The sequence below is a fragment of the Gambusia affinis genome, linkage group LG19 (genome assembly GCF_019740435.1).
Source record: "Gambusia affinis linkage group LG19, SWU_Gaff_1.0, whole genome shotgun sequence".
In the NCBI taxonomy this organism is placed as follows: Eukaryota; Metazoa; Chordata; class Actinopteri; order Cyprinodontiformes; family Poeciliidae; genus Gambusia; species Gambusia affinis.
In genome coordinates this window covers 23,976,003-24,003,044 of record NC_057886.1, presented here as the reverse complement: position 1 = coordinate 24,003,044, position 27,042 = coordinate 23,976,003, and the positions used below count along the sequence as shown (strand labels likewise).

The 27,042-nt window shown below is 40.1% G+C and overlaps 2 protein-coding genes across 8 annotated transcripts; one reads left to right on the top strand and one right to left on the bottom strand.

Annotated features, from left to right (window-relative positions):
• Nucleotides 1-3,143: 3,143 nt before the first annotated feature.
• LOC122822037 (cytohesin-2-like) lies at nt 3,144-13,623 on the top strand. 7 transcript variants are annotated; one of them, XM_044100387.1, is made up of 14 exons: nt 3,144-3,520; nt 7,238-7,374; nt 7,735-7,811; nt 7,971-8,035; nt 8,741-8,807; nt 9,697-9,815; nt 10,852-10,932; nt 11,062-11,174; nt 11,359-11,507; nt 11,825-11,936; nt 12,011-12,087; nt 12,173-12,244; nt 12,342-12,490; nt 13,235-13,623. In XM_044100387.1, the coding sequence occupies exons 2-14, from the start codon at nt 7,335-7,337 to the stop codon at nt 13,317-13,319; spliced, it is 1,206 nt and encodes a 401-aa protein (XP_043956322.1). In that variant the 5' UTR covers nt 3,144-3,520; nt 7,238-7,334; the 3' UTR covers nt 13,320-13,623. The 7 variants fall into 7 exon arrangements, with proteins under 7 accessions (XP_043956322.1, XP_043956326.1, XP_043956321.1 ...); XM_044100391.1 differs by lacking the exon at nt 3,144-3,520 and adding an exon at nt 6,554-6,640 and having other exon boundaries at nt 7,257-7,374; XM_044100386.1 differs by lacking the exon at nt 3,144-3,520 and adding an exon at nt 6,559-6,640.
• A 3,112-nt stretch (nt 13,624-16,735) lies between these two features.
• Nucleotides 16,736-25,713, bottom strand: fam83fa (family with sequence similarity 83 member Fa). Its single transcript, XM_044099930.1, has 5 exons — nt 25,196-25,713; nt 19,546-19,713; nt 18,935-19,056; nt 17,904-18,670; nt 16,736-17,655 (listed from the first exon to the last, which is right to left on the bottom strand). Exons 1-5 carry the CDS (start codon nt 25,667-25,669, stop codon nt 17,606-17,608), a joined length of 1,581 nt encoding a protein of 526 aa, XP_043955865.1. The 5' UTR covers nt 25,670-25,713; the 3' UTR covers nt 16,736-17,605.
• Nucleotides 25,714-27,042: the final 1,329 nt, after the last annotated feature.

Sequence of the window (27,042 nt, the reverse complement as noted above, 5' to 3'; positions counted from 1 at the left end):
CAGAAATCATTTCAAAACAATCCTACATGTTTCAGTTAATAATAGTGATCTATGAGTGAACAAATCTCAGTTTATAATTATAATGAGTTTAAAAAGTTTTTCCGTACGGAAATCCAGCAGAGCCTTGACTCACAGCATCACTCCTCCTGACCAGCAGGGGGCGACAGGGGAAAGGAAATGCTCCCCTCTAACAGGAAGAAAGTAAGTTTGAAGAAACTTACTTTGCTGGTACCGAACTCTTCAGAGTCCCTGGAGGCTGGATGAGGTGCCTACTTCCTGTTTGAGAGGCTAATCATGTTTCTACTTCCTGTTTTAGGAACTGTGACATCACAAAGCCGCTTTGCAGACAGAGGCAATCAGAATCTGAGAGAAACACTTAGCATCACTTTGATTGAGATAAAACATGCAGAGCAGCGTGCCGCCCCTCCTGCATGGCTAATCATGTCAGCGTAGCAGGAGCAGAACGGAGACGGTGACCCTGTGACTCTGAGGTCAACATGGCTGATGGCTCAGGTCCAATGCGCCGCTGCCATCTGGGTCTGCTTGAGCAAAAACACATTTATTAATGTTAGCATGCGGCGCAGAGCTCCAATTATTCCTAAATGAACAAACCAGGCAGCAAACATGTCTGCTCTGCTGGATGGCAGAAAATCAGCTAAATAAAAACAGACCGGTTCAATAAGTTGGAATATTATTGAAAACTTTATTCCAGTAAATCAGTTAATGAAATGAAAGACATTAATTAGATCAATTCCACCCAGACTGACGTTTTCAAGCCATTATTTCTGTTCATTTTGACAGCAAATGAAAACATTTTAATATCCTCACCTTCCTAAAATATTTTTTGCCAAACATAATTAATTTCTTATTTAACTGAGATTAATGCTATTAATCACAGAAAGGGATTGGGAGCTGCAGCATCTTGCATTGTTTCATTACAGACTTTAATCTGAGTTTTGGTGACGGATCTTCAGACTGAAGGAAACTCTGAACATCTGAAGGCTTTTAGACCCAGATTCCCTCCAGTTTTTCTGCAGGATACTCTGTTATGAAGTTGGATAATCAACTTTAATATTTTTGTGCTGTTTGGTCAAAAAAACCATCTGGATAAACTGCAGGTGGCCCAAATTAAAGCTGCATGTATTTCAGAACAAATGTTAATTTTATGCATCAGTTCCTGATTTCATCTTCTTTCCTGTTTTTATAAAATCTGGCTTCACGTTTCCCTTTCCTCAGATATGATTTAATACTAGAAGGACATGTTTTATCACTTTTACTTATTTTATTCCTGGAGCCAACAGCAGCTCAGAACCTTTTCCTTCTGCAACCACACTGATCATTTAAAAAGAGATTTAAAAATCTAAAGCAGAGAATGAATTAAAATTGAAATTATGAAATTGATACATTTATATTTATAGTTTGTTATTGTTTGTTTCCTATCTATCTTTGCTTTTAGCCTAGTTTTAATATTTCTTAAATTGTTTTTATGTATTTTGTGATTGTATTTTTTCCTCCACCTTCTTCAAATCTGACAAAATCATCGTCAAACGTTTGTGCAGCAAAACTTTTCATTGTAAAGATATTAAAGACGTTTGTGGAGGTCATCACAGGTCACCATCTTTAAAGCAAAAGCAGCACAAACACATTTTTTGCTGCTCAAATGTAGCTGAGTTGATTAACACAAATGTAGTTTGATTTGAAGAAGGCGGCTGGTTGACCTTTCATGACCTCTGGACACATTTATGAATATCTTCAACATTTTTGGCACAAATGAAATTTTTTGCAGCACAAACGTTTGACAGCATTTTTGCTAGATTTGAAGGAGGTGGTGTCAGATCTGTTCCGGTTCTGTGTTCATTGTGAGTCTCCGTGTTGTCCCGGCTCCCCCTGATTGCTCCCAGGTGTTTCTTGTCTCCTTGACAACCCTCCGTGTATTTAACCCCACCTGTGTTCTGTGTTCCTCGTCGTGTTTGTCCAGTATCTGTTGTTACGTTTGAGAGCGTTTGCATCTGCTCTTTGTGCTGTCTGGACTTTGTGTTTTTGGATTTTCTGGATTTACTTTCATCATTAAACCATCTTCTTCATCTCGCCCTGGGTCTGCTGCCGCTGCCTCACCTCCCTAATCACGACAGGTGGAGCCGACTTCAGTCAGGTCTGATGAGACTTTCAGGTTTTGATAAAACAGCAGAAAGAACCAAAAACCTCCCAGAGTTAAAGCAGAACCGACTGAGAGCTGAACTTCAACCTCAACATTTCAGCCGCAGAGTTCCTGGAAACTGGAAGTCGATTTCCAGGGAGAAACATTCAGAGTTTCTGATCGACGTAAACCTGATAAATGACAGACTGAGACGCTTTAAACGTTTCATTAACTGCTTTATTCTGCCAGTCTTGACTAAAGAAAAACTATAAACAAAAGTGAAAGTCATTTTCCCATCACTGAGATCTTGTGATGCTTCAGCTGAAAGAAATCAAGACAAGAAGAGAAATGAATGGGATGTAAAACTGAAACCAGATTATTTTCCATCTGGAAGGTTTAAAAAGGCACAATTTATTTTATTAAGAGCTTCTATTATTAAGCTAAAACTCCTGATTCATTGTGAATCTATTCATGTTAAAAGTAATAAACTTACAGTTAATGAAATCATCTTTATGACTCATGTTAAAGTTTGTCCTGCTGCCCACCTTCTGCTGTAAATAGATCTGTGATCCTAAAGCGCTCTGATCTCAAGGAAACATCAACATGGATGCCAGGTTACCGTGGCAACACGACAACGGGGCCTTGAATGAGTTTTGTGATGTAAAGTCAACTTTTCACCAGAGGAAGAAGCTTTGTGCTGCAGCCGGAGGCGGATCGCTCCGTCATTAAGGGGCGTCAGAGATGACCAGATTTATTTTTATTTTCAAAGCTTTCATAAAACAATAAAAAAAAAAAAACTCAGCCTCTAATGATTAAAACATAAATAGAAACAGGAGAGTAAGTTCAACAGACTAGTAAAATTTAATATTTTGTATGTTTTTATTGGTAGTGTTTCCATTACCAATAAATATGTCTTAAAGTTACACATCCCTGTCACAGTGACTTAGTGATAAGGTGGCTACAATATAACTATATAATGAAACGTCAGAATGAAAAGAGCAGCAGAGAAAGCTGGCATTGAAAACAGAAATATTTTTACTGACGCACAGAAAGATGTTTTTGTTGCTGTAAATAATAACTGACATTGAAAAAGGCAGAAATATTTCAGTAAGATCGTTTCTTCGTTTTGGGAGCTTTTCTGTTCGGCCTTTTGTGTGGAAACTTGTTTTCTGGTTCTTTGTGATCTTCCTGCTCGTCTCTTCCTGGCCGTTTCTGAACTTCCGGTTTGATGTGTGAACTCGGAGCTTCAGAGCCGTTCAGAACCGCCGGACTCGGTAATCGGTCCGCTTTAACGAGCCTGCTGCTGGGCGTGGAGCCGCGAAGAAAGCGTCCCTCATTACAGACACCAGACGGACCGGTACCGGAACCGAGCAGCTGCGGCTGGTAACGAGCCTCACGACGGCCATGAAGGTCAACTCTGAACAATTAGAGACGCTGGCAGCCATGTTGGCGGCAGCCGGTGTGAATGATGCGTCTCTACGGCTTTATAGTTAAAACATAAATAAAATACTGCTTCATAGTTTAAAATTAATACCCAGAATCCTCAGCTTTCCGAAACATTCCGGGTGATTTCCGGGTTTTGTTGTTTTGAACTCTGACCTACTTTTCTTCTCGTTGTCACCATGGTTACTAGTTTAGCTAAAACCAACCTGTTGGTTTTTTTCTTCACACTTCTAGTAAGTAGACAAAGTCTGAGATGAAAACCAACAAATACAGCTGCAGCTTTTAGTGAAGCTCCACTAAAACATTTATTTATGGTTTTCTTTTCATTGCATCTTTATCCAGTTTGATTTCCTTAAACAATAAAATCCTTTTAATCGTTTGTGGCGCTCTGCAAACTGTCAGAAAACCAAACCAGAACCAAAATTCATCAGATTTACTGCTGTGAACTGGAACTGTTCTGATTTTTTACATATTTCTCAGAACCAGTGATTTGCAGTCAAGCTAAATCAAAAGTGAATAAGAAATAAAGTGAAAATTAAACTTATTGAACTTTATCTTCTAAATTATGAGCGCCCCTCTCCCAGTGCTGCCCTGGGTAACTGCCATATGACCCATATTAATGTGTGTGTGATTTATTTTACAATAAAATAAAAAACAATATTTGCAGACTCACTATGTTGCCTCAGCATGGCGGTTAATCACATCCTGATTGGTCAGCAAAGTGTTTCCTTTAAAGTTAAATGAGGAAACAAAGTCAGGCTTTAAAAATAGTTTCAAAAAAATCATGAAGTTAAAAGTAGCTCTGACCTTTAACCTCACACCCCCTCACCACCTAAAATCTATTTAAGGTTTTATTACTGCTCCTCCCCGACTGTCTTTATTTACAGAGGAGAATCATTTACAGGAAGTGATGTCATTACTCATATGTTGATGAGTGAATCTGTTGGAGCGGAGGTCAACGCCGCCGCGCCGATCATCAGTTTCCTCCTGAATCCTAAATTCGAGATGCAGTGACTGAAACCGACTTGTGTTTCTAAAGAGTCACTAAGAACACGATTCACACGAATCCTGAGCAAATCAGGACGAATAGACCAGATTAAACCAGATTAAACCAGATTAAACCAGAACTTCTGTGATTTCACTCAGGAAAACAAGAAAGTCTGGACATGCAAACTCTCATGTATGGAATATATTAATGTTTTTAAAGTGTTATGAGGTAATTTAACAGATTGAGTCTAGATTAATCTGGATTAGGATTATGAAGCAGCAGGCATCAGGATGGAATTATTATCGATTAATTAATGTTCTCCATTAAAGATCAGCAGCTCAGTAACTTAAAATATAATTGAACTAAATAATTCAGAATAATTACATTTTTACACATCAATAAAATCAAGAAAAAATCTGACAAATTATTCATCATCCAGTTATTAAATAATCTAAAGTTTTTATTTGAAGTTAAGTCTTCAGTAAATCTTTATAAACATGAGAGAAAGTTCAGAATCATTTAATTTCATAACTTTTCTATCATCACTTTTTAAAATATGAATTCTTTCATTAAACAGAAACTAAAGTAGATTTTTAGTCTCATATTAACATTTTTAAAGACGTGTCTACATCTGCTCTAAAACAAGAACCTTCATTAATAAAACAATATTAATTGTTTTATTAATGAACAATAATATTCATTAATATTATTATAATATTGTTGATCCAGAACATAGGATCTGGATCAGATTCTATGTTCTGATCCAGAAAGTCTCAGTTTGACTTCAGGAGGAAAATCATTTTAAAAACTCCTGGATTATTCATGAGATTAAACGGCAAAGGTTGGAAGAAGAATTTTCACTTTAATCCAGAATAAAAGTCAGAGAGTTGTCACATCAGAGGTTCTTCTTTTTGTTTCATAATCTGGATTAAATATGAAGTAGAACAGAATAAACACACAATCATAAGGGAGATATATCGTCATTTTCCTTTAAGAAGCGACCAGAAGCTCAAATCTGTTTGTTTTGAAGAGCGAAGCCTCGACTGGATGGAAGTGAAAGTAACTCGGCTTCCTTCCTGCAGAGACAAAAATGACAACAAACAGAAAACAAGATGGCGTCCAGCAGCAGAAACACGTTCTGCCCTTCAGACATGCAAAATGGGCAAATTCAATGAAACATTAAATATCATCCAGTTATGAGTCGAATGATTCAGATTTAGTTATTCAGTAAAATCATAAAAATTGATGTTTGGTTGATAATCTGGACTACAAAATGTTTGGTGAGTGAATGTGAAGCACGGTGGTGGCAGCGTCATGCTGCAGTGATGCTTCTCTTTAGCAGTGAAAAGATTTGATGCCTCCAAACACTCACTGATCAAACTCCAGCTTTTATTGTGAAAATGAATCAGAGTAATGTTTCACCATAATGACTGAAGGAAATCTTCCTCTTGTGCAGAAACCAAACCAGGACATTTTAAAGGCCTGCTGCTGAAACTTTGGCTTTTATTTGGGAATTCTTGGATGTTGGCAATCATGTGTGATGAATAGCAGCACTGTGTCAAACACAGACCCACAATGGAAGCATGTTCATGTGTTCAAATGGCCCAGTCAAAGTTTAAGCTACAATTCAAACAGGAATTTCTGGCAAGACTAGAAAATGGACGATTGAGCTGAAAGAGAGGAAACAATCAGGACGTGAAACCAGAGACTCTGCTGGAGAACGGACTTCTATTCTCCTTCATCTTCTTTATGGCGGTTAGATGTGCGTTAGCGCCACCTACTGGAACGGAGATGATAAAAGTATTTTACACAGATTTTAAAACTAAAGATAAATAACTAACAATAATAAAACTACAATCAAACATGGCAACAAACTTCAGACCAATCACAAATAAAAGAGGTCATGCTGCTGCTCACGGTTTTCACAATCAAACCAGAAAAACAGAAAACGCGGCACATCCGGCGTCGCGCTGGTACCAATCCTATGAACACTGGCTTGGCTCTACGTGTTTCCGGTGAACTTTGACCTCGGTGAAGCTCGTCTTCAGCTCGGTTTTCTTCCTGTTAACTCGGTAAAAAAAAATGAAAATGAGTTAAAATCTTTTCCGGTTGAATCTGTTCATTTTTCTGCTCTCCGTTTTGTTTTGGCGCTTTCACGCATGCGTAGTCCCAGTACCGTCTCCATGGCGACGTCAGAACGTCCTGTCGCTACAAGATGGAGGCCGACAGACAGCAGATTAGTTTTAATTTCATTCTGAACTGTAGTAAAGAATACTCGCGATTCTCATTAGAAATTTTTTTTTTTACTCATTTCTACTATAAACAATTATTCATGTTTCTGACGAAAAGGTAAAGATCTGACTGACCTTTAACCTCTGAGAGGAGACAGAGTGAATACAGCTGGGTGAAAAAATTAAACATTTAAATGAATAAGATAAGAAGGAAAGGATGAAAGAGTGAACTAGGTATGGAAGTATGTTAGTGGCAAACAGAAAAACAACCAAAACGATCCAAATACAAACATCTTAAATTCTCCTTTTTAATTCTGGTCTGTTGTGAGTCTTTTTCAACTTCCTGATAATAGATATTGACAGCTGGTTTAAAATGAAGTTTCTGATGTGATGATGAAAATATTTCTACGGTATGATTTTCTTTCTTTGCGTCATCAGAGTGTGGGTTTCTCAGCAGCAGCAGCGCCGGCCCTTTTTTCCGCTCTGACTCGTCGCTGGGCTTCCTGTGCCTCCGCCAGTCGCTCTGCACTCCAACATGGCCATCAGCAGAAAAGACAGCTTCCTCTGGGGCAAAGGTACGCAGCATCCAGCTTTTAACCTCAACATTGGTAAAAACGCCTTTAATTCTGGTGTTTCCACGGTTTCTCTGCTTCCAGCTGACGAGGATGATGATTTTTACAGATTTCTGGTGTAGTTATGGAAACTTCTCTCATTTGAATGTTTCTGTTATAATTGTGACTTTTGGATCTCATTAATGGTTCAGTTCCTCCAGGCTGAGGGCGAACCTCGGGTCTCTGGACTGACTGCTGGTGATGAGGCTGAGGGTCCGCTGGTCGCTGCAGACCAGTGGTGTGTGTGTGTGTGTGTGTGTGTGTGTGTGTGTGTGTGTGTGTGTGAAGGTCATCCAGCGCTGAATCCTTTTTGCCCCCCCACAGCGCCACCGAGGCTCCGACTGGCTGAGAGGAGGCAGAGCGACCGCAGCGGCCAACCTGAGCTGCTGGACGACCTGCAGGTACCTGACCTGTCATTAAAACACCTGCTGACACACACACACACACACACACACACACACACACACACACACAGGAACAAATCCTTTTATATTTCCTGACTGAGAATCAGAAGCAGCTGCAGGTTTTCACAACAAACTTCGTTTCCATTTTTCCCCCAGAAGCTGAAACTGGAGCTGAATGATGGAGCGGCCGGATCCAACAACCCGGACCTGAAGCGCCACAGGTGAGGCTGCGCCCAGGTGGATCCGGGTCCCACCGGGTCCCGCCGGGTCCCGCCGGCGCCGTTCTTCAGCTGAGCTCTGCTTACTGTGTCAACTTGAACTATTTTTAATCTGAAACTATTTTCAGCTTTTCTTCACTTCCTTTGCTAGTTGCAGTTTTTCTTCCTAAAGAATCGAGCGCTTACTGACACTTTATAAAGTTTTAGATCATAAAATAGTTTCAGGTTCAGTTTCTCTCCGACCTGCTGTGGTTTTTCTGCCTGCTGGTTCAGTCAGTCGGTCTGAGGCGTCGGTTTCACAGCCAGAGAAAAGAAAAGGTGTTAAATGGTTTTCAGATGACTGGTGAACCTGTTTCTGTTTCTGCACTTCCTCTTGCTTTTGTTGCTGCGTCCAGCGGCTGATGGTAAACGCTGCGTTCACTGCCCACCAAAACCAAACACTTTACTGCAAACTGAACCTCAGACTGCAGAGAAAATGAAAGATCAGCTGATGAATGAGATGAACTGAAACGTGCAGAATGAAGCTGGATTGAAATAAATAGTTTGAACACATTCAGTGAACATCATGCATGAATCTGTTGTTTGAGCCTGTGGTTCATGTTCTCATTTTATTCAACTTTGTTTAAAATAAAAATGCAAATTGATTTTGTTTTTCAGGTTAACATGAAGCAAATAATGAACAAAGTTCATTTTATTGTCTTGTTTTAGTAAAAGTGTCGTGAGGAACAGGAAGTTTCTACGAGGGAAAAAGAAATTCAACATGGACCCAAAAGTGGTGAGTTTTCATTTTCCTGCACATCCAGTGACTGTGGGGCTGCATCCCTCTCCAGAGGTCAGAGGTCAGAGGTCACTGACCTGCAGCAGTAACTCCAGAGGATTTTACGTTAATCACATTGACGGGATCCGTTCGTCTCGGTTCAGTTAAAATCAAACCTGACAATTTTCTGCTTCCACTCAACTGGTTTTAATGGTTTTAATGGTTTTAATGGTTTACATCAAGCTGGAGCTACACTGCAAAAACACTAAATCTCACCAAGTATTTATGTCTAGTTTCTGCTGCAAACGTCTCATTACTCTACAAATAAAATGATAAATGGATAAATAAATAAGACAACACTGAAGATTGTTTAGTCAATAATTATTGATTAAAAAGTCGGCAGGTTATTTCACTTATGAAATAGAAAAAATCTTTTAATCCAAGAGAAATAATCTGAATATTGATTTCATCGATATCAAGGAATTATTGACCTAAACCAGCTTCTATTTCTGCTGAAAAGTGACTTCTGAGTTACTTTTGTCTAGTTTCTAGTTTACTGAAACATTTCCATTAGTAACTAAACCAGACGTCTTGGTAAGATTTAGTTTTTTCAGTGCAGCAGCTCGGTGTGTGATGCAGTGAAGGAGCTGCCTGCAGAGCGGCGCAGCAGCCAGAAAAGCCACATCCTGTTCCTCACAGAGCCGCGCTCGGCGCTCTGAGTTTCACTGACACCATTCAAAATGGAGAAGCGATCAGTTCGCTCTCTGCTTCTCTACTGAAGCAACGCAACCTGACAGCTGCGACTCAAAACGTGGACAAGATGTCGGATGAGATGCTTCTGGTTGATTAGAGCACAAGCAGCAGACCAGGCGACCCTCATTTCCTGTGAAACGTTGTTTTCCTGCAGGGCGTCCGCTACCTTGTGGAACACGGCGTCCTGGAGTGGCGAGCCGAGCCGGTGGCGGAGTTCCTCTACAAGGAGGAGGGGCTTAACAAGACCGCCATCGGCAACTTCCTGGGAGAACGGTACGGCAGGCCAGAGGTCAAAACGAAGGTCAAAGCAGGAGGAACCAGTCCAGCTTTATTTATTAAAACCTTCAAAACCAAAGTGCTGCACAGTCAAAGTAAAAACAGAAAAAAGGTTTTATTCAGCAAAAAATCAAACATTTGACTGTAGAGATTTTCACGACTTACAAAGTAAAATATAAATTGAAACGGGAAAAGTTGTGCTTTGAGTCAGGAATCAAAAAGAAAAAAAAACCTGATTAAAAGAATAAAACATTTGGTTTAATAAAATAAAATGATGAATAAAAATTTATTAATTGATAAATATTGAAATAAGTTAAAATATGTAAAATAATAATGTACAGTAAATTAATTCTAATTTTAATGTAAAGTTAGTTATAAATAAATTTAAGGAAAAAATAAGAGGAAAATATTAAAAAATTCAAATGAAGCAATATAATAAAATCTGAAAAGCATAATTAAACTAAGATTTAAATCAAATCTTTTTGATTTTGATATTTCCTATCAGAAACTCCCGTTTGTATGAAATTATGATTAATAAATCTACAATCTTATTTATACTTTGCTGTTAAAATTAAATGCTTAAATTTTGTATGAATTTTTTCTGGACAAATCAGGCAAAAGGTTTCAGTCTGAAACTTCTTAATGTTGTTCACTAATATTGTTTATGCTCATGTTGTTATTATTCTGATTTCCAATTGGTCTTGAAGGCATCGTCAGCATACCATCAATATTCCACCGTTACATTTTCTATTTTTTTCAAACTTTAAAGCACCAATGAGAGGACAGGAAACTTTTGGAGGCAGGGCCAAAAGTGGGCGGAGTTACAGCAGCAGCATTTAGCCACACCCCCTGGGCCCGCCCACATGTTGTTCCTTTCAGTTTGAAATACTGTAGCCTGAATTTTACTCCTGTAATTTGTTTAGTTTTTCTGAAATCCTGAATGAAATGAATCGGTTTGGAAGTTTTCTCTGCAGGTTGTTGTTGCTGTTCTCAGTCTGTTTCCTGAATCTGATCTGCTGTAAATGTCTCTTAGGGAGGAAATGCACCTGAAGGTCCTGAAGGCCTTCGTGGCTCTGCATGAGTTCTCCGACCTGAATCTGGTCCAGGCGCTGAGGTTTGTGACAATCGGATGAAATATTCATTTTATTTAACTTTATTCTGTTTTTCTCAGTATAAATAATTCTCTCTGTGTTTTACCAGCGTTGTCTTCTCTTGATGTGTGTTTGAATAAATCTGTTGTCAGGCAGTTTCTGTGGAGCTTCCGGCTCCCAGGTGAAGCCCAGAAGATCGACCGGATGATGGAGGCGTTCGCGGCGCGTTACTGCGACTGTAACCCCGGAGTGTTCCAGTCCACAGGTACCACTCACTGCCCAATAGAAACGCTCTGCTGCTTCACCGTCCAATAGAAACAGAGAGCCTGGAACCTCTGAGCTCATTGATTCCTCACTGCCTTCTGCACACAGCCTTTACTTTGAATAGACCATCGCGGCTGTGCAGCTGAGGCAGCGATAACAAAGCAGCGCTGCGGTTTCTCTTTCAGACACCTGCTACATCCTGTCTTTTGCCATCATCATGCTCAACACCAGTCTGCACAACCCCAACGTGAAAGACAAGCCCAACCTGCAGCGCTTCGTCTGCATGAACCGAGGAATCAACAACGGCGCCGACCTTCCCGTCGACCTGCTCACGGTCCGCTCACTTCCACCGTCCTGCTGCTCCCTCCTGCCTTCAGGGGGCGCTGCAGGAACGTTTAGCCTAAAACAAACATCTGCAAACAGTCTCAGTTTTTTCTTCAGCTTCACTGAAATAATCACTTTAAATTCCCTTGTTGCTGAAAATAAAATGACTGTACAAGTCAGAATTATGAAAATAAATTTGCTAAGAAGAAATTAATTTTGGACATTTTTGACCATAAATTTTAGGTGTTTTTTTGGTTGTATTGAATTTTTTGAATTTTATAAAACAATAAAACTCTTTTTTGACTTCGCCTCCGTTTTTTCCTCCAGAAACTTTACGCCAGCATCCGCAGCGAACCCTTCAAGATCCCCGAGGACGACGGCAACGACCTTACTCTGACCTTCTTCAACCCGGACCGCGAGGGCTGGCTGCTGAAGATGGGTGAGTCCGACGCAGCAGCAACGGCGAAGCGCCTCGTTGTGCCGCGTTTCTGAACGTGTTTGTTGTTGCTGCAGGCGGACGGGTCAAGACGTGGAAACGCCGCTGGTTCATCCTGACCGACAGCTGCCTCTACTACTTCCAGTACACAACGGTGAGTTTCTGCGTCCTGCTGGTCAGAGCGCAGCAGCAGTGTGTGTGTGTGTGTGTGTGTGTGTGACGTTCGGTTTGCCCTGCAGGATAAAGACCCGATCGGGATCATCCCTCTGGAGAATCTCTGTGTCAGAAAGCTGCAGGATTCCAGCAAACCGGTAGAGAAACAAACTTCCAACATCATCTGCAAACAGAACCAGAAAATATTGTTCAAACATTTTTGACCTCTCATTACGGTTCCTGTGTTTCCACCAGTTCTGTCTGGAGCTGTACAGCCCCAAAGGTCAAAAGGTCAAAGCCTGTAAGACGGAGAACAAAGGCCGAGTGGTGGAGGGGAAACACCAGTTCTACCGGCTGAACGCCGCCAGCGAGGAGGAGAGAGACGACTGGATCAGCGCCATCAGGTGGGCCAAGGTCACACACACACACACACACACACACTCTCACACACTCACACACACACACACACTCACATACACACACACACACACACACTCACATACACACACACACACACACACTCACACACTCTCACACACACACACACACTCACACACACACACACACACACACTCACACACACACACTCTCACACATACACACACACACATATACACACACCCCCAGTCCTACAATCCTCCTCTGACTGAAACTGATCAATTAATTATTAACAATATTAATAATAATAATGGCTCATTATTAATATTAATATTATATATTTTCAGACTCTAAAATAGACAGAAAACGTGATTAAATAAAAATACAGTTTCTGATTATGAATTCACTCAAAGGATGGAGTTTTAGATTTATGCTGATTTATTTGTTTTAAATGTGAGGAAAAATCTAAATAATGAGAATAAAGTCAAATCAAAACTTTAGTTCAGATTAAAAGTCCAGTTTGTTCCCAAAATGGCCGAATTTAAACAAACCTGAAAGATTTAACTTTTGGATAATTATCACTAACATTTGATGTGTTTATCAAATTTATGAGGTAAACATTCAGCTTTTTCTCTTTAACAAGTCAAATAATTTAACAATTCCTTTTTGCATTTCCTCTGGTGATTTTATCCTAAAATGACCTCAAATAACAGAAGAAGCGTGCAGATCAGTTACGATAGAAAATGTTGATAAACTCAGTTTTTTTCCAGGGCGAGCATCACCAAGGACCCGTTTTACGATTTGGTGTCGATGAGGAAGAGGAAGGTGATCAGGAATGCTTCATCATCGGACTGAAGCATCCTGAACGAAGCTTCACGACGTTTCACAGAAACAAGCTGAACTGGAGAGACAAAGAGGAAACGGGAACTCACAGAAACGAAGCGTCCACGTCACTTCTGCAAACTGCAGACAGACGGTTCCTGGAAGAATGTGTTAGCAGCGTTAGCGTTAGCAGCGTTAGCAGCGTTACATTAAACTGACCTCATTCTCTCCATGTGAAGGAAATGAACTAAAGTTATCACAAAGAAGCTTAAAAATGAAAAACGACGGACAAACAGCAGCGAAGAACCACAAAGCTAAAAGAGACGAAACGAAACTGGAGCTGAAAAAGAAGCTAAAGGACAAAAACAAAGGAAAGATGCTGAATGTTCACTTTGAAAAAGAAAAGTCACTGAGATGCAAAACATTCAATATTTCCACAAAACACAGAAAAGTGACAGAAATAGATAGAAAATGATGCAGTTTAAATACCAATAAAAGAACTGAAGAGTGATTACAGAGAATGAAGCTACAGAAACAAAAACAGAAACTACCACAGTAGAAACAATAAAACATTTTTTAAATAACAAGCCATCAAATATTAAACACAACTGTCTGATTATTTATTCAGTCTGGAGAAACGATGCAGCATTTCTTTATAAGTATAATAGATCTAAAATCTCAACTTCTTTAATTTATGAATCGTTGAATGTACAGTTTGTTATATTTTTATGTTTAATATGTAATTTAATGATCGCATAATCAAACTTGTAGAATAAAGTTTATTTTTTCTCAAAGCTTGTCGCCTTTTCTCCACCAGGTGGCGCCGCAGCACCGCCATGTTGAAATGAACTGAAACGTAAATTTATGCTGAAATTTGAGTTTTATTTTCTATTTGAAGATGAAGAGAAATCATGAGAATCTTCAACACAGCAGATCGAGTTTCCAGTCCACCTCTAGCGAGTCATACTGGTTTTACTGGGAGAAGAAAACTCCAGTAATTAGAAATGAATAATCCGGGTTTCTAAGTTTCCCATCGATCCCTTTGCAGTCCCGTTGCTCCACTGACTTCATTTTTGTCCTGGTTTCCTCCTGGATCTGAAATCATTTCATTGAGTTTATCTCTCATTCCTCCTGATGGACTTACACAAAAAATTAAAATCAAAAAATATCACATCATATACGTCTTTAAATTCAGATAAAACTATATTTTTTTGTACAGCTGCCACTCCTGGGCAGACTGATCCACATTTTGTTTGTATTGTATCAAAACCTTAAAAATGGTTCATAAAAAGGAAACTGAAGCTCACATGATCTTGAGTTTCTAATATCAGGCTCTCCAAGATCCTCAGCCTACTTCGTGTCGTCAGTCAGACACAGTGGTAAATTAAACTGATTCCAAAAAATGTGGTAAAAACAGAACATTTAAATTTGACAGGGTAATTAACAGTATCATGGCTTCTCCAGCCACATGGAGACTTTTTATACCACAATCTAGTAACTGTATTACCTTTATATAAAACGCTATTCATGATTTGACTTCCTGATTAAACACTTTGAAATTGGGCCTCTGTTTCTTTAAGAAGCTCCTGCTCTTTCTGAAGCTCCGCCTCCAGGAAGTCATCCCAACATGGCTCCTCTATTAACCCTTTAACGTTTTCACCAGCGTCGCTCTGAGCAGCAGCTCCTGTAACGAGCTCAGCAGCTGTTTGCTAATCACTGCTGGCTAGTCTGAAGGAGCGGAGCTGCGCCTGGGAGGCGGGGCTAGGTCCACCCAGGCATTCTGCACAGCTGACTGGTTGCCATGGAAATTAAAGGATCTCTCAAACATCACAGAAACCCTGCAGGTTTGTTTCTGATGAAGAAAAAATATAATATAATAAATATAAAAAATAATTTTACATAAAACTGTTTAATAAATGAAGTCATTTGAAAGCAAGTTATTTTTAAATTACTTCAGTTTTCTTTTGTATTGAACAAAATAATTTAAATTATGTGTTTATAACTTTTTATTCTTTGTTTTAGATGCTTTTTATTCATTATTCTCTTATTTTTTGGACGGTAGTTTGTCTATATTTAAATTGATTTCACCTGAGCGACTGCAGGTGAAAAGAGTTTTATGGAAAACTCAATATGCTGTTTTCTTTGTAATGAGGAAAAGTAAAACCCACAGAAGAAAAAAATCATTTGGAAGTGAAATAAATCTGATTATTTTCAGACTCTTGACACTTTAATTTATTGAAGGACCTGGAGAATGTTTTAGCCAAAGTTTCTGTCTTTTATTTATTTTCTGTAACAAAGTTGTGATCATTTAAACTCCATCTGCTGCCACACACACTCTCATATCATTCAGTGTGTTCAACACACCGACTGCGTTACCCAGACTGATCACCTTTCCAGTCTCCATAGCAACCAGGTGTAGCATAACACACCATGTAAAGTTTAGGCTCCAGTAGAAATGATGGAAAACACTGACCAGTGGAAAAATTAAAAATAAACTAGAAAAATGTAAAAGGGTCGACCCAGCAGGGCTTTGGCTCCGGAGGTTTTCCGTTCAGAAATGTTTCAGTAAAAGGTTTCAGTAAAACGTTTCAGTAAAACGTTTTAGTGAAACGTTACAGTAAAACATTACAGCAAATGTTTCAGTAAAACGTTTCAGCAAATGTTTCAGTAAAACGTTTTAGTGAAACGTTACAGTAAAACGTTTCAGTAAAACGTTACAGTAAAATGTTTCAGTAAAACGTTTTAGTGAAACGTTACAGTAAAACATTACAGCAAATGTTTCAGTAAAACGTTTCAGCAAATGTTTCAGTAAAACGTTTCAGCAAATGTTTCAGTAAAACGTTTTAGTGAAACGTTACAGTAAAACATTACAGCAAATGTTTCAGTAAAACGTTTCAGCAAATGTTTCAGCAAATGTTTCAGTAAAACGTTTTAGTGAAACGTTACAGTAAAACGTTACAGTAAAACGTTTCAGTAAATGTTACAGTAAAACATTACAGCAAATGTTTCAGTAAAACGTTTCACTAAAACGTTTTAGTGAAACGTTACAGTAAAATGTTTCAGTAAAGCGTTTCAGCAAATGTTACAGTAAAACGTTTCAGTAAATGTTTCAGTAAATGTTTCAGTAAAACGTTTCAGTAAATGTTTCTGTAAAACGTTTTAGTGAAACTTTACAGTAAAACGTTACAGTAAAACGTTTCAGTAAATGTTACAGTAAATGTTTCAGTAAAACGTTTCAGTAAAACGTTTCAGTAAATGTTTCAGTAAAACGTTTTAGTGAAACGTTACAGTAAAACGTTTCGGCAAATGTTTCAGTAAAACGTTTTAGTGAAACGTTACAGCAAATGTTTCAGTAAAACGTTTCAGTAAATGTTTCAGTAAAACGTTTCAGTAAAACGTTACAGTAAAACGTTTCAGTAAAACGTTTCAGTAAATGTTTCAGTAAAACGTTTTAGTGAAACGTTTCAGCAAATGTTTCAGTAAAACGTTTCAGTAAAACGTTTCAGTAAAACGTTTCAGTAAAACGTTACAGTAAAACGTTACAGTAAAACGTTTCAGTAAAACGTTTCAGTAAAACGTTACAGTAAAACGTTACAGTAAAACGTTTCAGCAAATGTTTCAGTAAAACGTTACAGTAAAACCTTTCAGCAAATGTTTCAGTAAAACGTTTCAGTGAAACGTTACAGTAAAACGTTTCAGTAAATGTTTCAGTAAAACGTTTCAGTAAATGTTTCAGTAAATGTTTCAGTAAAGCGTTTCAGTAAAGCGTTTCAGTAAAACGTTTCAGTAAAACGTTACAGTAAAATGTTTCAGTAAAACGTTTCAGTAAATGTTTCAGTAAAACGTTTCAGTAAAACGTTACAGTAAAACGTTACAGTAAAACGTTTCAGCAAATGTTTCAGTAAAACGTTACAGTAAAACCTTTCAGCAAATGTTTCAGTAAAGCGTTTCAGTAAATGTTTCAGTAAAACGTTTCAGTAAAACGTTTTAGTGAAACGTTACAGTAAAACGTTTCAGTAAAACGTTTCAGTAAAGCGTTTCAGTAAATGTTTCAGTAAAGCGTTTCAGTAAAGCGTTTCAGTAAATGTTTCAGTAAAGCGTTTCAGCAAATGTTTCAGTAAAACGTTTCAGTAAAACGTTTCAGTAAACGTTTCAGTAAAACGTTTCAGTAAAACGTTTTAGTGAAACGTTACAATAAAACGTTTCAGTAAAACGTTTCAGTAAAATGTTTCAGTAAAACGTTTCAGTAAAACGTTTCAGTAAATGTTTCAGTAAATAGGTAAACGCTGCAGTGACGCGGTTCTTCGCTGCTCCTCCTCTCAGGACTGGATGCAGTTCTTTCTCTGATGCCGCCAGCGGCTTTTCAGTCCTGGAGAAACAAAAAGAGAAACTTTACTTGAAGGCAGAATCAGTTTTCTTTTCTTTACTTGTGAAAACGTCACAGCTCAACTTTCCATAACCTTTAACCCCTGATGTTCTGCTCAACTCCACAGAAAGTAACATTTAGAAAAAATTATTTCTAAATCTGGACCTGATGACAATATATTAATATTTGGTTAAAATCCTGAGGAGTTGTTTTCCCAACAGCTGAGTAAAATGTTGGCTTTGTTTTCGTACCGTCTTGCTCCGCCGTGTCGATGGTCTGCAGAGAAACGCTCCTCTGGATGTTCTTCTGCGACTTCTTGGGTTTGAACTTCAGCGGTTTTTCCTGAACCTCAAACGAATCCTCCGCTTCGTTTCCTGCGACGCCATTGGCCTCAGACGCCGTAGCAACGGGGGCGGGGCTCGGAGGAGTTGCCACGCCCTCTTGTGGAGTCTCTGCGCTGTGATTGGCTGCTCTGTTTTTCAGGAAGTTCCTGAAGGAAGTGCGCGGCTTCTTCACGGCAGCCGCCTCGCTCTTCCTCACCCCGCCACGCCCGTCCTTCTCCTCTTCCTCGGCGGTGGCGCTCGGACTCGGTGAGGACACGCGGTGCGCCGTGTCCCCGTGTCCCTCCGTGTCTCTCTGGCTGGTGCCACCGAGCAGCGAGTGGTTCTGGGTGGACAGGTCCTGCAGCGAGCCCGTCAGGCCCAAACTGTTCCCGAACACCAGCGAGTATTTGGGGTTGTGGTATTTGTGCGCCGGCACTTTGAGGTCGACCTGTCTGGAGTCGCCGACAGACACCTGGAAGCGGGACGTGGAGACGGGCGCGGGGCGGAGGTGCTCCACCCGGGGCTTCAGGACGGGGGTGGGCAGCGGCAGCTTGCTGATGTTGAACTCCTTGTGGAGGTCGACCGGTTCCGACACGGCGTACATCTCTCTGAAGTCGCTGTCGAAGAAGTCGACGATCTGACCCGTCATCACCGTAACGGCGCTGCGGTCCAAACGAGACGAACTCCACGTGAAGCTGGAGGTTAAAACCAAAAATCACAAACATACCAACATTCAGCTCAGCAGCAACAGCCGACACGGTGAAAAAATGTTCATTACTGAACAGTTAGCACTAGAACTGGAAGACATTTTAAATATACAAAATAAATAAACAAATCAAATAAACTCTATTATGAAGTGAGCAAAATAGCCTGTCCAAAATGTTAGCATGAGTCACATTAGCATGAATCACATTAGCATGGGGATATTAGCATTAATAACGTTAGCATGAGGCGCTAACCTGTAGGAGCCGAACATGACCTTCTCTCCGTCAACCAGCATGTATTTGGAGCAGAGCGAGCCGGGCAGCTTCCCAAAGGACAGGGCCAACCCTGCACCTCTCACCATCCTCACACGCAGGTTCTGCACACACACACACACACACACCTGATTACACAACGCCCTGAGTCAACACACACACACACACACACACACACACATGGACCAAGTGGGAGGCGGCCAGGCTGTGGAGCCTCCAGTTTCTGGGATCCGTTCTCAGGAACAAAGACTGTTCCTCCGAGAGGAACGGAGCCCTGAAAACCGAGCCGAACCGGGCCGCTGCGCCACGACCCGGCCCCACAGCGCTGGAAAAACGCTGCAGGCTGCAGATAAGGCCGGTTTGGTTTCAGATCAGATGTCAGAGGATCAGAGAAACGCTCTTCCTCCTCCAGAGGAAACAAACATCCTCTAAGCTTTTCACCAAGACGTCTGGAGGAGAATTCAGCTGGTCGAGGCGACTTAATACAAAAAGTGAAATATTAAATCAGATCATCAGAAGAAGGTTTAACTGCAGCAGAGGAAGAGGAGCCGGTGGTTTGAGCCCTGCTCTGTGTGCGCGGCTTGGCGTCTCACCCTCAGGTGCATGGCGTTGATCTGCAGCCGGGAGCTCATGTCCAGGAAGTGGGGAACACCGCGGGCCTCCAGCACCGCGTACACCGCCACGCCGCGCCGCGCAGCCGCATCCAGGAGGTCCTGGAGGATCTGCAGGTCCGTTAGGAGATCCATGACGATGGCCAGAACCTGGGGCAAACACACAGCGGGGCATTTTTACTGCCCTGCACTCGTTATGAGCCTGAAACAAACAGCTAGCATGAGCTATAATAACACAGCTAGCATGAGCTAACCGCTGAAATATAATAACACAGCTAGCATGAGAAAAAGTTTGAAATAAAACAAGAAAATAATAAGAAAAACTTGGTAATAATAAGAGAAAAGTCTTTATAATACAAAAATTAAAGTCACAGAATTACCAGAATAAAGTTGTGATATTAGTACAAAGGGTGACCAGATTTGGGTTTCTGAAAAGTAGGACACTTCTTTTTTTTGTTGGGGGGGGGGGACACACATCGGCGGACACACATGTGCTACCGATTTCTTTGCCATACAAAGAAACCTGGAATGGAGTAGTGGAACGGAGTGGCAATGTAATCACAATGCACTGTAAGCTATGTAATGTGTTTTGAGGCAGTTGACCAAAATCCCGGAGGATTTTTAAATTCCCCCCGGACATTTTTTTAGGTCTGAAAAGTAGGACATGTCGGGGAAAAAGAGGACGTCTGGTCACCCTACAATGAAGTAGCAAAAAAAAACTTAAGATAAGGAATATTGAACAACTTGTGAAGTTTGACTTTGGTACCAGTTTAACAAATAAGAAAAAATGAAACTATTAAACATATAAAAATCAAATTACTATTATCAGCAGAACTCTGAAACGACCAGAACTAGAACCAGAACCAGACTGAGCTGCTGACATCAGATCATTTCCTCCAGTAGTTTTATGACTTTCCCCTGGTAACATTAAGAAAAACATTTTCAGTTCCTGGCCCAAGTTTCCGTCACCCAGGTTACACCCAAAGGTCCCTGATTTTTTTTGGTTTTTTTCAATTTAATCAAATGTTTTGGATCATTTCAAAATAAAACACATTCTCAGCTTCCTGCAGAGACCGCCATCTAAATAACAATCATCTATGATGTCATCCATGCTAAACATCTGGAGGAGAGTCAGGCCCGCAGCATCACTGATCCTCCTCAGATGATAAATTCTGAGTAAAGTCAAAGTTTATCCAAGAATCAGAAACATCAGATTTGCAACTTTGGCATAAGAGTTTTATCCTAATCAGAGTGAAGAATTAATTTAATCAGAATTAAGTACCAGTTAAAAATATGGAAACACTTTAGTGTCAAAAATAATCTACCATAAGAAAGAAAAAAACCCCCGGGATATTCTGCAGCTGGAAAAAGATTTGGATTCATAATGGAGGATTTAGCAGATCGGATCAGGTTTCTGCTGAACTCAGCGGTTTGGTGGATCTTTATTCGATTCCCCAGCAGACTTCCTGCAGCGAGCGGCTCGTTCTTTGGAAAAACCCGTTTCTCTGGAAACAGTCTGGACCAAATCCAGAGTCGGTTATGAAATCATTTATAAACCGATTTATGCTCACATGATTCCCCATGATGGTTCTTTAATAAAGGTTTTTTTCCTCTCTCTGATAATCTGGGTCCAGTTTAAGGCTTCGGTTTCGTTTCCTGGTCGCCTGTTCGACCCGATCAACAAAAAGCTTTTTATGCAAAGCAGAAATTTAAATGAAAGAAAACCGGATGAGATGACGGATCCACACTCAGTTATTATGAAGGAAGATGAGACAAAAGGTTCATAATGTCACGTTCAAAAATGTAAGAGGGAATATTTCTGTGTGAAACTAAAGAGGCTGGAAACAGGAAGTTTGCTGAACTACTGGGACATCAAACAGCCTGGATGTTCACTGATTCCCTGCTCGGCACGGCGGAGGCCCCATGATGCTGTGGGCTGGCATCAGTTCAAAAAACTGTTTTCTGTTTCTGTTATTGAATAAACAGAAACATGAGCTCAATATAAAGATATTTATTGTTCTTAATGTTTTTCATGTTTGTCTGAACTCCAATAATTTAGTTTTTTAACTCGGTGAAACGTTTCTGGATAAAAAAACGATGAAAAGTTTGTTTACAGAAATCTCCTGGTTTAAAACTTCTAAACATTTTTATATTTGCTTTTTTTAATAATTGTCAGAAAATCTAAAAATCTTAATGAGTACAGATGGTTTTAGTGTTGATTTTAGAAACATAAAAGTTAATTAAGTTAATCCTGACTGGAAGACAGTCGGCCATATTGGATGTTGGTCCTGTTTGGGTTTTTATTGAGGTTGGTTCTGGTTTGCTTTCTGAGCTAACAGAGCAGAAACGTAGCGCCTGTAGCTCAGATCCTGCAGATGATGTCTGGTTTTTGCAGCTCTCTGCCCTGAAGCTTTATTGTTTTATGAGAAATCGAGCAGCGTGGCCGATTGGGGCAGGTAGAAACTGGATAACCGTTCAGGTTCCCTCTGGCTGCCGAGGCGTTTTCGTCTCTCCGGGTGAAACTCAGAACCTGAATGACGTTTCCTGCAGCTCAGAAACTCATTTTGTTCCAGCAGACGACTTGCCTTAATGGCCTCCTGTAAAACGTGCGTCTTTCTGCAGGTTCAGAGACGCTGGAGTTCAAAGACTGACAGGTTGATCTACTGAGCCTGCGGGGCAGAAACAGCAGCCTCTGATTGGCCGATTCATTTCAGAGACCAACTGTCCCTTTAGAGGCGTTTCCACCTTTTTACTCTGCAGCTCCAGTTTTGGGAGGTTTCCATGGAAACGGCAGGTTAACATGAACACCTGACCTGTGGAGGGGTGAGGGTAACCATGGCGACTGGATCATGAGATTAATCCCGCTGCTTGTCCCGACCTGTTGCTTGAAACTTCCTGTTTCTGGAAACTTCAGACTGAACTGGAAACAGGAAGTGAATCCAGAACATCCAGGAATATTTCTGACGTTTCTGAGTTTAGATGAAAAGTTGGATCCTTTAAATCAGGACTGAAAAATCTTTCCAGTAGATTTTTATAAAAGAATCTGAATAATAAACTCCATTATCAATGTGATGTTTTACTACTTCAAGCTAATTAAATTATTAAAGTACATTTGACATTACAAATAATTTAAAGAAAAATGAAAACAAGAAATATAAAAAAAACAAGTCTGAAATTCATAAAGGTTTACTGCTGCATATTTATATAAATATTTTCTTTACCTTTAAAAAAGAAACCAAGAGCTGGTGATTAATATTCTAACAGAGACAAACATTTATGTTTATTTTTTCTTTTGTTCCTAAAAAATAAAGGATTTGATTCAGAAATGACTAAACATCAAATTATTCTGTTTTTAACTGGCCCACATTTTAATACCAGCAGCAATAAACAGTTGGAGTCTGGTGTAAACTGAGAAAACATTTAAACAGAACTGAGTCATCACGGTGACGTCACCGAGTCACATGATCCCTCCAGCCAATCAGAGGAGTCGGTTCTGTTACAGAAAAGTCTTAAAGTTACAACTTTTACAAAAAGTAGATCTAAAGTTAAAATCAGGAATCAGATTAATTATGATGGATATTTGTCGTTTTATGTGTCATTATTTGGAGTTATTCTGTTAAAAATAATGTTTTTATTGCTGGTTTCTATGGAGAAACAACAAACTGTTTCTAGTTTCAGGTTTTAACTCATTTAATCCTTTTATTGTGATGACCTTCATTATCATAACAGTATTAAATTCCAGGCTTAATAATAAAAACACTCCAACAGTTTAATGTTATAGAAGATTATGTAAAAACATTTTTAAATTATAAATCATAAAGTACAAACATTTATTTCCTTATTTGCAGAGGTTCAGAAAAAAATCGAGACTCAGAGAGAAAATTCAGAACCGACTGAAAATCCTCAAAAATCTATTTTTCTTTGATATTTGTTAAATTAACAAGCTAATGTAATACTGACTAATTAACAGAATTTTATACAGAAACTTATTTTTGTTTAAATAAAAACCAGTATGAAACATTTTATCCATTTGCTGCCAGTCGCATCATTTAAACTGAATATTTGAATCGGCTGAATAGAAAAATTGGTTCTGAATCAAAAACCCTAAAAACCTGAATAGTTTGAGGAAGTTGGAAAGTCTTTTTTTTTTTGTCCTTCTTAATGGAAAGTTGTTTTTATGTATGATCATCTTCCTAAAACAACTGCTTAAATTGGTTTTAGTTAAAACTCTTGACAACATTTTAGTCAATATTTTATGATTTAAACTAACCAGCAGTGATGTCAGTAACGCGTTAATTTGTAACGCGTTACTGACATCGGACCACTTTTTTCAGTAACCAGTAATCTAACGCGTTGCTATTTCAAATCCAGTAGTCAGACTACAGTTACTTATCAAAATCATTTTGTGTTACTATCTTCTTTTGTTATTTAATCGTATTTCCTCTACTCGTCTTGTCGAGTGACCGACGTCTCTATGCAACAGAAATGTAAACAATGGAGGGAGATGCGCATTTTGTTGGTGGAAAAACTGGAACTATTTTGAGTTTCTGTCGCCAAGTCCGATTATTATAAACGGCTTTGGGCTTCATTTTTTTTAAAGTTGCTTGCAGATTTAATGAGTTGCTGGTTGCGCCTTTTTGGGCTCGTTTTTGAACGTGAAGTTGCTCATTTGGGTTTGGAAATAAGCAGAGACTCATAATAAATCCCAGAATTTGTCCGTCATTAAGGTAGTTTTAGTCCGTCTCTCCCTGTCCATCATTTCCCCGATGATCCGTCCCGCTGTGTCTTTGTTAATGTCAAGTTAATATATTACCTCTGAATGACGTCGAGCTTCGCGTTGCGCTCCAGAAAACTGCAAACATCGAGACCAATATGAACAGCGCAATAAACGTGAAAACAGCCACGAATGAACGTGTCCGTAGTTGGCAATAATTATAATGGCAACTTAACGCCATTCTAATTATTAATATTAAGATAAGTGTCACCAATCTGTGCAGCCATCTGAGTTGTGGAGCTGCAGGAGGAGCTCTGGGCTGTGACACCAAACGCAGGGCCGTAACACAGAACCTGAAGGTGGGGGTTTGGGGGGGCTTTACAATCCTTCTTAGAGTTTTCCAGACAACAGTGGACCACACAAATTACTCAGGTTTTTTATTTTTTGTACTGTTTTTTGTACAATCTCCTCTTCAGTTCAACCTTATCAGTGGAGACACATTGTTGATGTTACCATTATAAAATAAATTACAATTAAGTATTGGCAAAGATCAATGTGATTTTCACAGGAGGAGCGTTGTTGTTAGCAGCTGCTGAAAGTAACTAAAAAGTTACTTTTAGTGTAACTTAGTTACTTTCCAAGTCAAGTAGTCAGTAATCTAACTAAGTTACTTTTTCAAGGACTAATCAGTAGTCCGATTAAAGTTACTTTTTCAAAGTAACTATGCCAACACTGCTAACCAGTTAGTAACTAGTTACATCTGAGCATTTTTACTTTTACTTGAAATACACTGAAGTAGTTTTGTTCTTAGTGAGTACTGATGGTTAATCCAACATTATTGTCTGTAGATTATATTTCTGCCGCCTCTGGTTAAACATCATGATCCACAGATTATTTCCCGGCTCTCCGGCCGGTTACCTTCTGGGCTCCTTGGATCAGCCTCCTCACCACCTCCTTGATGTGCGGCCCCGGCTCTTTGGGCGGGTGTGTGTACACGGACACCCGGGTCACCCCCTTGTACACGCCGCTGCAGGCCGGCCAGCCGATGTCCAGCGCCGGCACCTCGGTGTCGGACATCTGCGGCCAGTAGGTGGAGTGGACCCCGGAGTCGGCGCTGGTGGCCTCCTTGGGCTTGTCCGGCTCGCCGGGCTCCGGCTCGCTGTCCAGGTCGTACTCCTGGAAGCTCTCCCGGATGGCCCGGACCTCCCTGGCGCACAGGAAGTCCCGGATGTTGTCCTCCTGCAGGCGCATCTTGAAGGCTCCGTCCCCGTGGCGCAGCAGCTGCTCCAGCGCGGCCCGCTGCTCCTCGCTGTAGTAGAACTCCGGCCGGGACTCCGGGACCTTCTCGTTGACGTGCTGGTTGTCTAGACACAGCAGCTGGGACTCCGCCATGGCCGCGACGCGCTGCCTCTGCAACGGCTGCGCTTACCTGGGCCAACAGGTGAGGAGGGAGCGCAGGTAGGAGCAGGGGGCGGGGCTAGGGGACTGACACGAGGCGGAAAAGGCTTCCTGCTGGAAAACCTTCAGAATAAAGTCAATAGATTAATAAATATTGATCAGTTTCATTTATAAAGCATCATTCTACAAGCAGCTCAAAGTGCTGCTGCATGATGACAAATAAAGAAATGATCCAAACAAAAAACTCCTTCAGACCCGGTTCTACTGGAACCAGAACTCCACCATCTGCTCCACCTCCAGCTGCTGTGGTTCTGAGTCAAACCAGCCTGTTCCCCTCCTGGCCTGTGGGGGCGCTGCACCAACAACCACTGAAGGAAACCACACAAAAACCTCTGAAGACACTGAGAGCAACTTCAGATTTTAGTGTTGGAGGATTTCTCTTTAGTCTTTGGCTGAAGACCAGGAGACATTTCTGCTGCTAGCGCTAGGCTAACATGTTAGCTTTGGTTGGATTTACCCAGAATGCCCTGTGCTGTAGTCCACTTCCTGCTTTTGGAGCGATCTCTGGTCCACTTGGTGTTCACATTCAAACTGAACCAGACCGAGGTTTGGAGGACCAGAGGTCAGAGGTCAGTTAGCATTGACACCTCACCAGTCTGACCGGACTTTGACTAGACAAACAACTGGAATTGGGTTGAATTACATCAGAACGTTTTTTAAATGTCTGTTTTTTGTTTTCAGATTAAAGTTTCTGACTATAATCTGGTTTAAAACTGTGCAGATTGAAAGTTTTTACAAACTTATCAAGATAAATGTAGGATAAATCCAAATGACTCTTAAAATAACTGAGGTTGAACTTTTACTGACGGAAATCATTTAAAACTTGATTTTGAAATTTCTTTATAATTTAAAATCAGATGAAAAGAGAAGGAAGGAAAATACTTTTAGTTTTGATTTGTTTTTGTTCGATACTTTGATTGAGTTTCCTCTGGTTGAAGAATTACTTTTTTCAGATATTTAATCCATTTTTATTGTTATTATTTTGAATTTTATTTCGGTGGGAGCAGCTGATTAGTATCTCAAAATAAAACCTGACCTTTGACCTGAAATCCCAGAGGAGTGGGACAGGAGGCTTTATGATGCTAGAAGTTGGAGATAGAAGGAGGAAGTTGAAACCATCACTTCCTTTTCTTTCTAACCAATCAGATTTGAAGAAGAGCAGCAAAAACAAAGGAGGACGATTAGCGGACCTAGCTAACCGTCTTCAGTCAGAGGCCTCTACAGATTAATTGCAAGACTGACTGCTACTGGAGATCAGAGCATCACTGTCTGCAGTGGCTGATAATATTTAGTTTCTCTTTTTTAAT